Raw genomic sequence first — 14,693 nt, 5'->3', positions numbered from 1 at the left:
AGACAAAAAAGAGGGATCAGAAACACAGGAAGAGACGTGCTTTAGAACCCAGGGAGAGTGTCAAGAGGGATGAAAAGTAGTCAACAGTGCAAATGCCACAGGATAGTCCAGAGGAACGCTTCCGGGCTGGACATTCCCCAGGGACAGGGACCCGGTCACTACTGCCAACTCTGAGCGAGGAACCAGGGAGCAGGCCAGGTGTTTAAGGTCCCTAACCCTTCCCCTCTCTTCCTCCTCCTCCCTCTCTCTTCTATCTCTCCCCGCTTCCTCCCTCCCTTCCCACTTCCCTCCCTCCCTCCTTCTCCAGACTTCTCTTTTCTGAGTTTTAATCTCTTTTCTGAGGCAGGAAACTGCCCTTACATCCTCCCTTCACTGTCTCTTACGGTGAAAATTCTATGTTCAGTTCTCCAGGTGTTGGTTCCTTGAGACCTACACATCTTTTACCAAAATCCCTGACTCTTCAAATGAAAGTTTGTATTTCTAGACTTTGGTTTGTGCTTTGCTCTTTCCAAAGTCAAAGCTGTATCTAGCTTTACCTAAACAGTGGGTGCTCCAGCTTCAATAGTGAGGAGTCACGGGACAAGGAGACTTCCTAGGGATGAAGGTACATAAGATCAAATTTCAAATAGTGTCTTTCTATACATGTAGATATCACTGTTGACGTTCTATTTATTGACCCAGAGCCATTTTATCTCCATCTATGGCTGTGGATCTATTAAATATTCAAATGGCCGCTTTGCTTCCAAGTATGTGCAGAGCATGGCACTTCTTCCAAATTTACCTCCCAAGGAAGGGGGAGAATGTGGAGACTGAGTAACAACTCCTCTCTCCAGAAGCTTGACTATGGATGAGAGAAGAAGAGACTTTGAAATGAATGGGAAGCAGAGGAAACGGAAGTTTGATTTTTAAATGAGAATTCTACAAAGTTTTGGAGGCCTAGAGAAAGGAGAGATGCATGATACAGGAGAGGGGAGAGAATCCCCAAAGCCCCAAGAGTTTGGAAGGGAGAGGAAATCCAAAGCCCAGAGTTAGTTCTGAAGAGAAGGAAGTTTACAGAAGAAGCAGATGGAAGAGGGGGATGGTTGGAGGCTATCTTACCCCGTGGCCTCTAAGTATCTGCATAATGGGGGCAGGAGGTTAGCTTGGGGCGACCAGCTGACAGCAGGTAGAATTGATGGTGCTGGGAGATGCTGAAGAGGCAGGCAAGGTTGCAGCACACACATTTGAGATTTTCCTCAGCCCTGCTCAGCAGCCTGGTGACAACTACAAAGAAGGCAGATAGCTGCCTGGATCCAGGGACTTAAGGTATGAAGGCTCCGGGAAGTCACATAGGTAAGAGTCAGTGGTGCTGGCCAGAGTGGGGAAAAGCCCAAAGTTGGAAGTCAGGGGACCGAGAAGTAGAGTCTTGCTACTAACTTATAGGATAACTTTTGACAAGTCAATTCACTTCTCTAGCTACACGATGAAAGGGATGGACTAGATGGTGTCCAAGGGCTGTTCAGCTGTAAGATTCATGCGTGTCTGTGTCTGTGAATCCAAGTCAGTGGAACCCAGTATGAAGCAGGCAGTCACTTGTTGGGGGCAGGGAGGGGTCTTCAATCCCCAAGGCCCTGAGGCAGGGCTTCCCTGAGGTCAAGAGATCCCTGTGGATAGAGCATGGCATTTATTTATTAGTCAAGACTCTCACTTCAAGTGACATAAACACAATACGAACCATTTCAGGGCAGGGGGTGAGGGGGCTGGAGAGAGAGTGAATTACAGGCTCACATAGCTGAAAAGTCTATATCAAAAGGCTTCAGGTATGGTTAAATCAAGGAGCTCAAATATTAGGATACAAGAGCTCTCTTGCTTCACTCCTCATTTTCTAGCTCCACTTTCCTATGTTAGTAGCATCATTCTCAGCAGACTCTCTCTGAAGTGATCATTGGCATATCTGGGCTTAGAGCCAGCAGCTTAGCAACCCCATCTGATAAAGGCCCTCTCTCCAATATGCTTAGCAAAACTCTCAAGTCAGACTTTCATTGCCCTGGCCAGAGTTGCATTCTCATCTCTGAGCAATTGCCAGGACCAGAGGATGGGAGGATTTAATTAGTTGGGTCTGGGTCACATTCCTACCCCTAGAATCCTAGTTGGTAAAGTCATTCCAACTCAGGATATATGAACTAAGAATGGGAGGAGAGTAGAGCCCAGAGGAAAACTGGTGTGCTGTGACTGAAATGGGCAATGGATGCTGGGAGATCAAAAAATATTAATAACAGATGTTCGTAACAGAAGGTGATGAGATGGTAGCCCAGAGTGTGATCTGTCCCTCCTTCTCTTGGCTGCAGTGTGCGGGCTCCCCAAATTCTCCCGGAATCTGATGGCCAGGATCTTCAATGGACATCAAGCTGTAAAGGGCACCACCCCCTGGATTGCCATGCTGTCGCACCTGAATGGGCAGCCCTTCTGTGGGGGCTCCCTTATAGGTAAGGAGAAGGTGAAAGGGATGGAGGACTGGAGTTAGGTGCCAGGGTGGAAGCGAAGGGACCGGACTCTCTTTCTGAGACTGATCAAGATTAATTCATTGAGAATCATTATCCACACTGATAGCGGGGCCCAGAAGTAAAGTGTGGGACAAAGAGCCCTTAGCTGGAGCCAAGAGACACGTGTCCCTGTCCCAGCTGGCTCTTTCAGTCAACAAACACCTACCGGGTCCTGGTCAGTCTCTGGCACTGGGAAGGGTAAGAGAGTCAGCCCCTCAAACAAGGGTTACAACACAAGGCACTTACCTGCAGCTCAAAGGCCAGGTGTACCAGGGCTGTGGGATCAGGGGGAACCAGGAAACTCTCCCTGGAGAAGTGAGGGAAAGGAGATTAACAAACGCCTTGAATGCCCTGCTTAGGAATTTAGATTTTATCCTGAATGCTGCTGCAGGTTTATAAGCATGTTCTGGAAAGTTCTCTCCAAAGGCATGTGGTTTCAAAGGAGAGAGAATCTCTGAGGTCAGGAGTTCATTGAGGTCGCTATTACAACAGTGGGGAAGAAAGTCATTAGCTTCAGAATAAGGACAGGAAATGAGATGGAAATGAGGCAGATTCAAAAGCATTTGGGAAATACGATTGTCAGAATTTTGTCATGGATTGAATGTGGTGGCAGTAGGAGTGAGGGCCGGCAAGGGATCACTGACAGATCTTCCTGCCGCAATTTGGTTCAGATAATTTAAGGTCCCTTCCAGACAACATAAGAAAAATTAATAGCACTCTAGAGTCCCCGGCCAGTTCCCAATTTGATCCCATCACAGAGAAAAAAGGCCTGGATGGGTCCATGTCTGCCTGGGTCGCTCCTGGGCTGCAGGCCTCACCTCTCACTGATCCACCTCCTCCGGGGTACAGTCAGGTGAGGACAGCTCCTCATCAGGGATCTCTGAGGGGAGGCGCCCGCCCTGGACAAGCGCTGCAATCTGGACACCCTGGGAAATGGGAAATGGCAACCAGGCGTCTGCCCTCCTCTGCGAGGAATTGATCCTTATATTCCCACTAACACAAAGATGAATGGTCCCACTCTATGGAGTCCTCCCAAAGGGGCATGGAGAGTGAGTACAGGTGTGACAGGGACAGCCCTGTGGGGAGTGGGCAGGGGAGACCACCAAGAAAAAGAAGGGGGGAGAGGGACAGAGAGACAGAGCTAGAAGGACAAATAGAGAGAGAACAGAGAACATGAGAGAGACCCAAAAAGGAAGAGAGGGAGCTGAGAGATTAAGGGGAAAATAAAAGGAAACAAATACAACAAGAGGAAGAGAGACAGGTAGGGCACGAGACACCCAAGAGGGAGGAGAAGTCAGGAGAGACAGAAAAGCAGGGAGGAACCAGACGTGAAGAAACGGTCAAAAGAGAAGCAGAGAAGCAGAGAGATGGTGAGGAGGAGACCACAGGGAGAGTGGAGGGCGCGAGGCTGCTTCACCAGACATTGCCGGTTCTGTTAGAACGTGAGTAAAAGAGATGGATCACGTGCCCACAGTTTTAAGTCTTAGGCCCTGAGTTCTTAAGCTCAATAATGTCCAATGCTTATTGTATAGTCATCCTTCAGTATTCTCTGGTGATCGGCTCCAGGACCTACCCCACTGGGTACCAAAATCCGCAGATGTCAAGTCCCTTATATAAAATGCCTTAGTATTTGCATATAACCTACACACATCTTCCTGTATACTTTAAATCATCTCTAGATAACTGATTATACCTTATATAATATACATGCTATGTAAATAGTTACTATACTGTATTGTTTAGGGAATAACAAGAAAAAGTCTGTACATGTTCAGTATCTACGTCACCATCCCAGGCCTAACTACATAGTACATGTCAGCAACAATGTGACTTTTTTCCTAATATTTTTGATCCACGGTTGGTTGAATCTCTGGATCTGGAACCAGCAGATACAGAGGGCCGGCTGTATCTACTGCATGTTTATTCCCTAGTACTTCTGTTTCGAACATGTTAGAGTCGGCTTCGCTACCCTTGGCCAAGCTACAAGTTCTCTCATGCTTTGCCCTGTACAGCATTCCTAACCTAGAATCTCCTCCTCCTGTGATTCAGTTTTGTAGAGAGAGGGAGGGCTGGGAGGGGGCTAAGGGAGAGAGGAAGGAAGGCAAGTGCCACGTTTCAGTGTCCGCACTGAAGGCTGTTTAGCGGGAGCCTGGCTCAGGGGCTCTGAGAGGATTTGCAGAGCTGGGAAGCCAAGCGGCATCTCTGGACTGGCCATTGCACACTCCTTGGTTCATCGAAATGGCCAGAGCCCTGCTCTGAGGCAGGCTGTCCTACCTGGCTACCTCATCCCACTTTCTTGGAAAATTTGGCCAATAGCCTTAGGCTATGGTCAGAGATCAAAAATGCCTCCAGGCGGTCTATAGGCAGCTTCACCCAGAACCCAGTAACCAGAGCACATAGCTGCTCCTGAGAGGGCCAAGTGGAGCCTGGAGCCTGCTCCACAAAGGTACCTCTTCCTGGGACTCCGAGCTCTGCCCCTAGACCCCCACCCCAGAGCCCTGATGCTTTTCTTTCTGCTTGGTTCATCCTGGTTATGGCTCTGGGTTCAGCTATTCATGGGCTTGCCATCCACTCCAAAGAATGAACTGAAGCCTTACACTATATTAAGAAAGGGGCAGGAACTTGTCCATTGAGAGGAAAATACACTGGAGATACAAGAAATGCTGTAAGCGGACCATCAGGGGACCCAATGGCCTGCCACTAACCTTCCGGGTAACCCTAGACATCCCTGCTTGACACCAGGCCTCAGGGCCCATACCTATTAAATGAGAAGTTAGGATCAGAGCAGTGATAGCAGTAGAGTCACCTGTGGAACTTTTAAAATATAGTTGTGCTTGGGCCCTACTCCCGTGACCTAGCTCAGGGGTCGGCAAACTGCAGCTCGCGAGCCACATGCAGCTCTTTGGGTACATACATGTGGCTCTGAAGTAAAACTGAAAATGAAAATAAAACTATCATAGTTTCATTTATAAAAATTTTAAAGGCTATTATTCACATAATGGTGATTTCATTTGTTTTATGGGTCTCGAATAATTTTTAAATTGTTGTGAGGGACAGTATTGGCCCTTCCGTCTCAAAAGCTTGCCAACTTCTGACCTAGCCGGTCTGGTCTCAGTCCTAAGCACTATTTGTTTTGTTTTGTTTTTAAATTCCTCAGGTGATTCTAATGCGCACCCACAGCTGAGAAGCACCATGCTAGATCAGTACTTTTTATACTTCAGTGTGCATAGGAATTATTTGAGGATCTTGTCAAAATTCCCAGATTTTCCTACTGAATGCAGATTCTTATTTAATAGATCTGCAATGGGACCTGACAGCCTGCATTTCTAAGAAGTTCCCAAATGAGACTGTTGATGCTGGCCCAGGGAACAAAAGGCCTGAGGGAGAGAGGGGCTGTGGGGCCTGCGAGCACCGGGATTTTTTGTGGACCCACCTTGGGCTGTCCAGATCTCCCTGAGCCTATGGGTTTAAGGGAGCCCTGAAACCCTATTTAAGATGTATTGGCTTTGGTTGCAATAGGCAGATACAATCACAGGTTTACCTCCTCATCTTCAAATTAGGATATGAGTGTCTGGACTGGGGCTGTGAAATGTAATAGAGAGGGGTACCCTGGAGTAGGCCCTCAGCTTGAGATATTGGGAGCCAGACAGGGCAGTGCAGGGCCGGGTGTGTACGATTCTATTCTCAGGCTCCAAATGGATTGTGACTGCGGCTCACTGCCTCCACCATTCGCTGAATCCAGATGACCCAGCTGTACAAGACCTGCTCAGCCCTTCTGACTTCAAAATCATCATGGGTGAGTGAAGGGCAAGTTGATTACTGAAGCCAGTGTGGTTCTGGGAATGGGGTGTGTCCACTCACTCACTCATCAGGGTGGGACACCTGGGATGAAAACCGAGCTAAACCGGAGTTCAGGAACCTGAGTCCAAGCCCAAGGCAATGATTTCCAGGTGGTGGGACCATGAGAAAGTCATCGAAGTCTAGGCCTCAATGTTTTCTAATGGTATGTAAAATAAAGAGTCCAGTCTAGATAGTTTCCAAAGATGCTTCAGGCTTCTAGGAAACCATGATTTGAAACGGATCATATATTGGGTTGTCAAAAAAGTCATGACATATTTTGTGTACGTTTTTCAAAGGTCATTTATTTATACAAAGAACAAAGGTCAATCAATGATATATTGCCCGTTTTGTTGGCTAACCTTTTGCCATCTTTCAGTGAGCTTCATAATTACTCATTCATAGAAAGACCTGTATTTATTTGTGAAAAACTGAATAAGGTGCTGATGTACAACCTCATCTGAATTGAACATTATACCACACAAGGAGTTTTGAAGAGAGCGAAACAAATGGAAGTCTGATGGCGCAAGGTCAGGCGAGTATGGTGGTTGTGGCAATACATCCCATCCAAGCTCCAATAATTTTTGATGGGTGATCAAACTTGTGTGTGGTCTTGCATTGTCACGATGGAACACAACTCCTTTACAATTAACAAGCTCTGGATGTATCTGGATGATGGATTCATTCAAACTGTCCAATTACTTACAGTACACATTTGAATTGATTGTTTGGTTCCTTGGTAGGAGCTTGAAAAACACACCATTAAAATCCCACCACACTTAGAGCATAACCTTCCTCTGATGAATGTCTGCTTTCGATGTCATTTGAGGTGAATCATCACGTCGGGACCAAGACCGTTTGCACACCACATTGTTGTCAACAATCCACTTCTCATCACCAGTTATCAGTCACTTCAAAAAAGGATCGTTTTCCTCATGTTTAATGAGCATATTGCAGATGTTTATACGCGCCATCAAATGAACTACTTTGAATGCATGCAGAACCCAAATATCGAGCTTCCTTACATATCCCAGCTTCTTCAGGTGGTCGTGAATGCTTGAATGATGGGTGTTCAATGTTTCTGCAATCTCTCATGTTGTGTAATGTGGGTTTGACTCGCTCAATGCCTTAATTTTGTCGTCATTAACCTCAGTGGGCCTCCCTGACCGAAGAGCGTCATTGAGACCAAAATCACCAGCACGGAATTTCGTGAACCATCATTGGCACTGACGTTCTTATAAAGCATTGTCACCATAAACTTTATGCAACTTTTCACAAGCTTGATGCGTGTTCTTCCCTTTATGGAAGTAAAACAGTAAAATACGGCAAAAATGCACAGTTTGGTCTTCCATCTTCAACTTGTTGTAAAATCTCCAAAACTCAACCAAATCACTCAATTGTTTTTTAGAATGAAGCTAGAACTGTCAGCTGTCAAATGATATAGCAATAACGTAGATGCGAATGACTCTACTACTTCCAAAAATGAATTAGTGCCATCTGTCGCAAACATGTGTCATGACTTTTCCGACAACTCAATATATACAATCCAAGCTTCCCCTCCCCTTTGTAAAACCAAGACCACCAGCTGATTCAATTAGTTCAACAGAAATTTTCTACTGACACTATGCCAGGATCTAAGGACACAGGTATGATTAAGATCTAGTTCCTGCTCACAAGGAGCTTACAGTCTAATAAAGGAATAAAATATGAACATGAAGACCTCTAGTATAAAAAAGAAACCAGTAAGTTCTATAGAAGAGAAACAGATAAAATGTCATGAGAATTCATAGGGAAAAGACTTCTAACTGAAAAATCTAATTCAAGAATTAGAGAGGCTTCATGGAGGAGGCAACACATGATCCAGAGACTGAAGGGTGATTATATGATTTGAACATATGGAAATGAGCACTGGGATGAGTATTATAAGGCAGTGGGATCAGTTCATGAAGAAAGACAGAGCTGGGAGCCCATGAGAATATGTGGGGAAGAGCAGGTAGATGGGGTGGCTGGGAAAAGGTAGGAAGGGGAGTAAAAGAGTTAAGGCTGGAAATATAGACTGGATGGGGCAGGGGGCTGACAGGGAGCAAGGTATGTGTGACCTTATACTCTGCGCCTCCATTACTCCCATACCTCATGTGCCTTCTTCTTGCCCAGGCAAGCATTGGAGGCTCCGGTCTGATGACACTGAACAGCATCTCAGGGTCAAACACACCTTCCTCCATCCCCGGTATGACCCTAACACATTTGAAAATGACGTGGCTCTGGTGGAGCTGTCAAAGGGCCCGGTGCTGAACGACTTTGTGATGCCCATCTGTCTACCTGAGAGGCCCCCGGACAAAGGTACCCTCCCCACCCCAGATCCCGTCTCTGCAGAACAGCAGGTGCCTCCACAGAGACCTCTTCTCCAGCGTTGGTGAGGCTCTGGTGCCAACTGAGCCAGCTGACGGTGTCTGCGTGATTCCTCCGCTGCCTCCCATAAACTGGTTCAAAAGAAGCACATAGTAAACAGCCAAGCTTAATCAGTACTGTAAATTCTATATCAGTCAGTGTCCAGATAGGAAACCAGAAACCAGGCTAGTTATTGTAACACAGGGAGCTTAATATAAGGTCCTGGAGAACCGGAGAAGTGAAGGGAGAATGCTGAGATCGTAGAGGTGGTACTTTCAGGAAGAAACCACCACTCCTGGGGCTGAGGGAACACAGGGAAGAGGTGGGAGTTATAGAGCCTAGAAGCTTAGACAGGGTGCCTGTGGAGCGGGAACTCTGTGCTGATGGTGCTAAGGAAAATAGCTGGAACACACCACCACTGCTGGGGTGAGGAATTATCGCTAGGGTGATGCCAACAGTGATGGCAAGCCTTCCTGGACGTTCCCCCTATTTTCAGGACCATCCCCCTGGCACTGCAGAACTGTCATTTCAGAGCCTTATCCGTAGCATCACAAAGCAGAGTACAGAAGGGTAAGTTTGGAGCTGAGGAGCAATAGCTTCATCACCAGTGTAGGTTCAAATCCCCATGCTGCCATTTCGTACTTGACTGGCCTTGAGGAAGTTGCCAAATCTCAAGTCCCTTACCTCCACACTGAGGATAACACCCCATGGGGAGATGGTGATATTTAAATGAAGTTATATACTCAAACGTACCCAACATAGAGTGAGAGTCCAAAGCAGGGCTGTTGGTTTCCTTTTCATTCTATTCTAAATTCAGTGGTGCCATGTCATAGCTAAATGCCTTTACTTCAAAGAAGTTATAAAAGCATTGCTGAACGGAATCTGAGGAGTATTTAGGGGAAGAAAGCCAACAAGAAAGGCACGGATATGGCTCTGATTCAGCAGATGCCATGTGCCTACCACGTGCCAGTTGCTTTACATTCATTAATTTGTTGACTACTGATAAAAGCCTCATGAGGTGGTATTGTAGTCCCATTTTCCAGATGAGAAAACTGAGGGTCAGCAAGGTGAAGCGACTTACCCAAGACACAGTTTGTAAGAACGGACCTGGGGCTGGCAGTTTAGGTTTTTCAACTTAAAGCCCAACGCTGTTTTCAGGATCCAGGCCCTTTTTTCAAATGAAGAAATAAGTGCTCTATCAGTGCTCAACTCTTTTCCACATCACCCTGAGATTGGCCAACTTCGTGGACTTCTAGAATGTAAGAGCTGGGGCGTGGGGGAGTTAGAGAACAGCAAGTCCAGCCTCTTCATTTTATGCACAGGGAAGCTGAGGCTCAGAAGGGGAGGGAGAAGTGAAGGCTTGCTGAAAGCTGCATAGCGTATTGTGGACTAGGCCAGACATTTTTAGTTTTTCACAATTATTGATTGAGCACCTACTATGTGCCAGAACTTTTGTAGGCATGAGGACACAGCCGTGAACGAGAAAGATAAGATGACTGCTCTCATGAAGCTTAGGTTCAATGCTAGTTGGGAGTGTGAGAGAATAGACAAATAAACCAGCTAACGATTCATAGAAACAAATGCCCAAACCTCTATTGCAGATAACCTCCAACCCAGCAGTCTTCCTCTCCACCATGCTGCCTTTCTCTGAAGGGGCAAATTCAGCCTTTCCTCCACAGGCAGGGGATGGTGGGGCTGAAAAAATACAACCTTCTGAAAACCCCACAGAGGCCTCTCTGCTCTGACTGTGTCTTCTCTCCTCCAGAGGCTGTGGTCATTGTCAGTGGATGGGGGAAGCAGTTCTTGCAAAGGTTCCCAGAGACCTTGATGGAGGTGAAGTTCAATTTATGCCCTACATAAAGAGACATGTCTGCCCTGCAAGGGACCCTCCTACTCCATGTTTCTGCTTAGAGACTTGGAGACTTGGGCAGGGGATAAGAGAGGGAGACACCAGGGATCCACATTCACTTCCAAAGTTCATTGGGACCTTGAATCTCAATAAGCTTGATCTGTTCGTTCTGCATGTTATAGGTTTCTAGGCTCTAAACACTGTTCACTATTTCTGTAGCTTATTAAGTACTCAGCTTATGAAAAGTATTGCAGAAAACAAGGCTTGCAGGCTTGGACACTCGAAAGGATGGTCCATCTGTACCCGATAAAGACTCACGTAGCAGACTAAACAAGAATGGACCAAAGAATGGGCCCTTGAGAGCCACGGTCTTTGCAGTGGTATACTTGACTTGCATTTAGAAGTTCACATTTATATCATTGCATAAAAGAACATGGAACTAGGAGCAAAGGATCTGAACTTGTATTAGGGGTTCAGGAGGGTTTTCCAGAGGAAGTAACAATTAAATGACACCTGAACAATAAATAGAGGTTAATCAGGCACTTGACAGTTTGTTGAAGATATATGCTCACAACCACCCTACTCTGAATTCTTCTCCCCACTTATCTGGGAAGGCATGGCCCATGAGTGACTGAATGACTTCTGGTGCCTTCCCAGCAAGGCCAAAGAGCTGTACTTTGGGTCCATATAACCCATTCAGCTTTGGTTTGGCTGAACGAGACTCATATGTTTCCTCATTTTATTCCAGGCATCTATGCCAACATTTAACCAAGCTGAATCAAAGGAAATAATAACCACAATACCTGACTTTCATGTATCACTTTATTGCCTCATTTCAAATACAGAGGGTGCCAAAAACATGTGTACATCTCTTAAGAAAGGAAAAAAATGTATTAAAATTACGCTGATGGTAATCACTTTGAGCACCTCTTATAATTGCAAAAGTCAAACATGACTTGTATTCATCTTTTGTTTTCAATGTATATTGAGTATTACAACTTTCATACAGTTTTTTTTCTTTCTTAAAATGTGAATACATTTCTTAGGCACCCTCTGTATATACATATTGACTGTGTTCCAAGCTATGAAAGGCAGAAATGTACGAGATACTGACCTAGATGTAGAAACTCGTACTGCAGTGAGGGAGAATGTAAATAAATGCTTGCTTCAAGGCAAGCAGCAGGAACACTACAATACCTAATATTTATGCTTTGTTTGTCATTTACAAAGCATCTGCTCATTCCTCTCCTCTTTGGAAAATTCTTTATGATGAGTATTTCAAATATTGTGACTTCCATTTTTCAGATCAGGAAACAGAGTCTCAGAGGTCTGAAAAACAGTGATTAAGCTACATGCCCCAGGCCCCACAACCAGTAATAGTAGGAGTAGAAGACTGATAGGTTTTACATACATTGTCATATATGAAATAATGCATATACTAGGCAAGTATTATTATCTCCATCTTACAGATGAGAAGACTGAGGCCCAGAAAGGCCAAATGACTTGCCCAAGGTCACACAGCAAGTTCTTAACTGAGACTGTACCTGGTCATGGATCACCTAATTCTCCATTCAGTGTTCCTTCACCTGCACTATAAGGCAGCTTCTGAGACCAGGTCTAAGGTAGACCCAGGCTTATCCAGGAAGGATATGGGGAGGAGCCAGCTCCAGGGGGGTGTCAGAACAGCTGGGATCCTCAGCCAGGAGTGGGGTCCAACAATGACCTTGTGTTCCAGATCGAAATCCCAATTGTTGACCACAGCACCTGCCAGGAGGCCTATGCTCCACTGAAAAGGAAAGTGACCAAGGACATGATCTGTGCTGGGGAGAAGGAAGGTAAGAAGCTGGCATACAATAGGGCACCACAACCAGGGAAAGATGCAGAGCCCTACAATGGAAGAGCTGGAGACCTTGGAGTCTGGGAGGCTGAACAGTGGAGGAGGAGAGGGTGATCATGAGAGGAAGGTTTCCTCTGGAGAAACGGCTGCAGAGACAAGAGTGCTAAGGAATTTCCATTCCCTTCTCCAAGTTCAACTTTTCCCCTATGAAACAAGAAAGTCTTGAACCTGCAATTTCTCAAATTACTGAGCTCTGAAGAGGCCTGACCTAGAACTGCTCAGGGCCCAGGTTTGAGTTAAATGTTCTGCTTGCGCCCCCTCGTGCCTAACTCCCTGAACTACAAGTCAGATGTGGGGAAAACGAGGCTCCTTTGGATTTGGGGCTAGGGAAGAGGACACGTTATTTTAACCTGGGTCTCTTTTTCATCTAGGGGGCAAGGACGCCTGTGCGGGTGATTCTGGAGGCCCCATGGTGACCCTGAATAATGAGACAGGCCGGTGGTACCTGATGGGCACAGTGTCCTGGGGCGACGACTGCGGAAAGAAAGACCGCTACGGAGTATATTCCTATGTTTACCAAAACAAGGGCTGGATCCAAAGCATCACCAGAATGAAGAATTGAATTCGGTTCCTCACCCCCACACTGTCTATGGTCAGTCATCAGGAGAGGATAATTATCTGATGCAAGACACCCTTGCCCTACACCCACCTCATTCAGTCCATCCATTACTGACCAATAATAGGGGCATCTCAGCCCCCTTTTCACGCTTTTTAAAGAAGCAGAGTAGCTAAGTGATCAGAACACAGGGATGAATTCAGGCTCTATCACTTACTCGCTTTGCAACGTTGGGCAGGTGACTTCGCCTCTTTGAACCTCAGTTTCTTCATCATCCATATTATGGAAATGGCATACCTTACCTACCTCATAACAGTCTGATGAGGGTCAAATTAATTAATATATACATAGCACTTAGCACAGTGCAGGCATAAACTAAGTGCTCAATAAATGTGACTTAGCAGAAGGTCAGTGTGAAGTTCTCTTTCAAATCCCGGCTGGGTCTTAGAGTGGATTGGTGTGCGCCCTTCCCTTCAACTTTCACCACCTCTTCTGTCATCTGCCCCAAATCCCCACGCTTCTGCACTATCATGCACCCTTCCCAACCCTAGTCCCTTCCCCTAATCCCTAAAAAAGTCAAGACAAGGTTCTTAGTCCTATAACATGTCCCATAGCAATGCAATTATGAACATGAGCTAGACACCGAATTATGAGCGTGCCTGTGAGAAGCAGAATGGGGTGGGGAGTGGGGTGGGGGGGGAGGGGAAGACTGGGAATGGTTGATTGGGAAGCCAGACACCAGGTTCTAGAACAATCTCTGTCCCCAGCTCCCTGTGTGACTCTATGCAAGTCCCTTCCCCTCATCCCTAAGGACCCTCCCAGCTCTGACAATCTAGGATCCAATGAAGCCATTTTTCTTTGATGAGTTAAAGCCAAAGTAACCAAAAAGCAAAAATTACCTTAGGGTTCAATAGAGTTTTGACACAGACAAAATAATGCCGGTCAGCAATACCCATCCTTGTCCACCACATCCTGGTTCCCAAGGACATAGTGCTCATCAAGGGACCTTTCCTTATTCCTAAACAGAGCCTCTGCTCTAGGCCCCAGCCTTCTTCTCTTCCTGAAAACCTGAGCTGCACAACGTCAGCTCAGGTAGGCCAGGCTCAGGCCCCTGCACTCTGCCTCCCTATGTCCACAGCTGATTCCAAGCAGCCATTCCCCTGATTTGTCACCCATTTATCACCACAAATACCTAGCCCCAAATGGTCATAAGTGTTTCCCAAGCAGAATACCATCCCCCTCTCAGCAAGCTTCCAGGGACCTCGTCCCCTGGAGAGCTATGAGGTTTAAGCCCTTCAAGTGATCAGAAGCCCCCAAGTCCCTCTCTTATGTTCTGTCAAAATTGGACTTTGTGGGAGTTTTCACTTCATAGCAGCTGCTGGAGTCAGTCATTCAGGGTCTCTTGGTGAAAGAAGATACTGAGGAATGAGAACGCATGGACACCAAGCCTGGGCTGTATGCTCAGGGACAGCAGTGCACAGCCTGGATCTGCCTCTATGAGCAAGTCATTCTACCTCTCTGTGCCCTGTGGTTTATTCTGTAAACGGAAGATGATAGTGGTACCCAAATCCATCAGGTATGTGTCAAGCAAGCTGGAGCTCTATTTCATACACCAAAGGAGAACTGCAATGCAAAGTTTTAGAA

The 14,693-nt window shown here is 46.2% G+C and overlaps 1 protein-coding gene across 1 annotated transcript in view; it reads left to right on the top strand.

Annotated features, from left to right (window-relative positions):
• Positions 1-13,455, top strand: part of MASP1 (MBL associated serine protease 1) — a 63,158-nt gene extending 49,703 nt beyond the window's left edge. The window contains exons 11-16 of the mRNA XM_019623484.1: positions 2,328-2,465; positions 6,211-6,318; positions 8,514-8,699; positions 10,513-10,580; positions 12,332-12,431; positions 12,865-13,455. Of these exons, the coding sequence (XP_019479029.1) occupies positions 2,328-2,465; positions 6,211-6,318; positions 8,514-8,699; positions 10,513-10,580; positions 12,332-12,431; positions 12,865-13,055 (791 nt within the window). The 3' untranslated portion in view covers positions 13,056-13,455. The remainder of the gene's footprint in view (positions 1-2,327; positions 2,466-6,210; positions 6,319-8,513; positions 8,700-10,512; positions 10,581-12,331; positions 12,432-12,864) is intronic.
• Positions 13,456-14,693: the final 1,238 nt, after the last annotated feature.

The sequence above is a fragment of the Hipposideros armiger genome, unplaced genomic scaffold (assembly GCF_001890085.2).
Source record: "Hipposideros armiger isolate ML-2016 unplaced genomic scaffold, ASM189008v1 scaffold_14, whole genome shotgun sequence".
NCBI classification, from domain to species: Eukaryota; Metazoa; Chordata; class Mammalia; order Chiroptera; family Hipposideridae; genus Hipposideros; species Hipposideros armiger.
The sequence above is the reverse complement of the archived record's forward strand: the minus strand, read 5'-3'. Positions and strand labels throughout refer to the sequence as shown.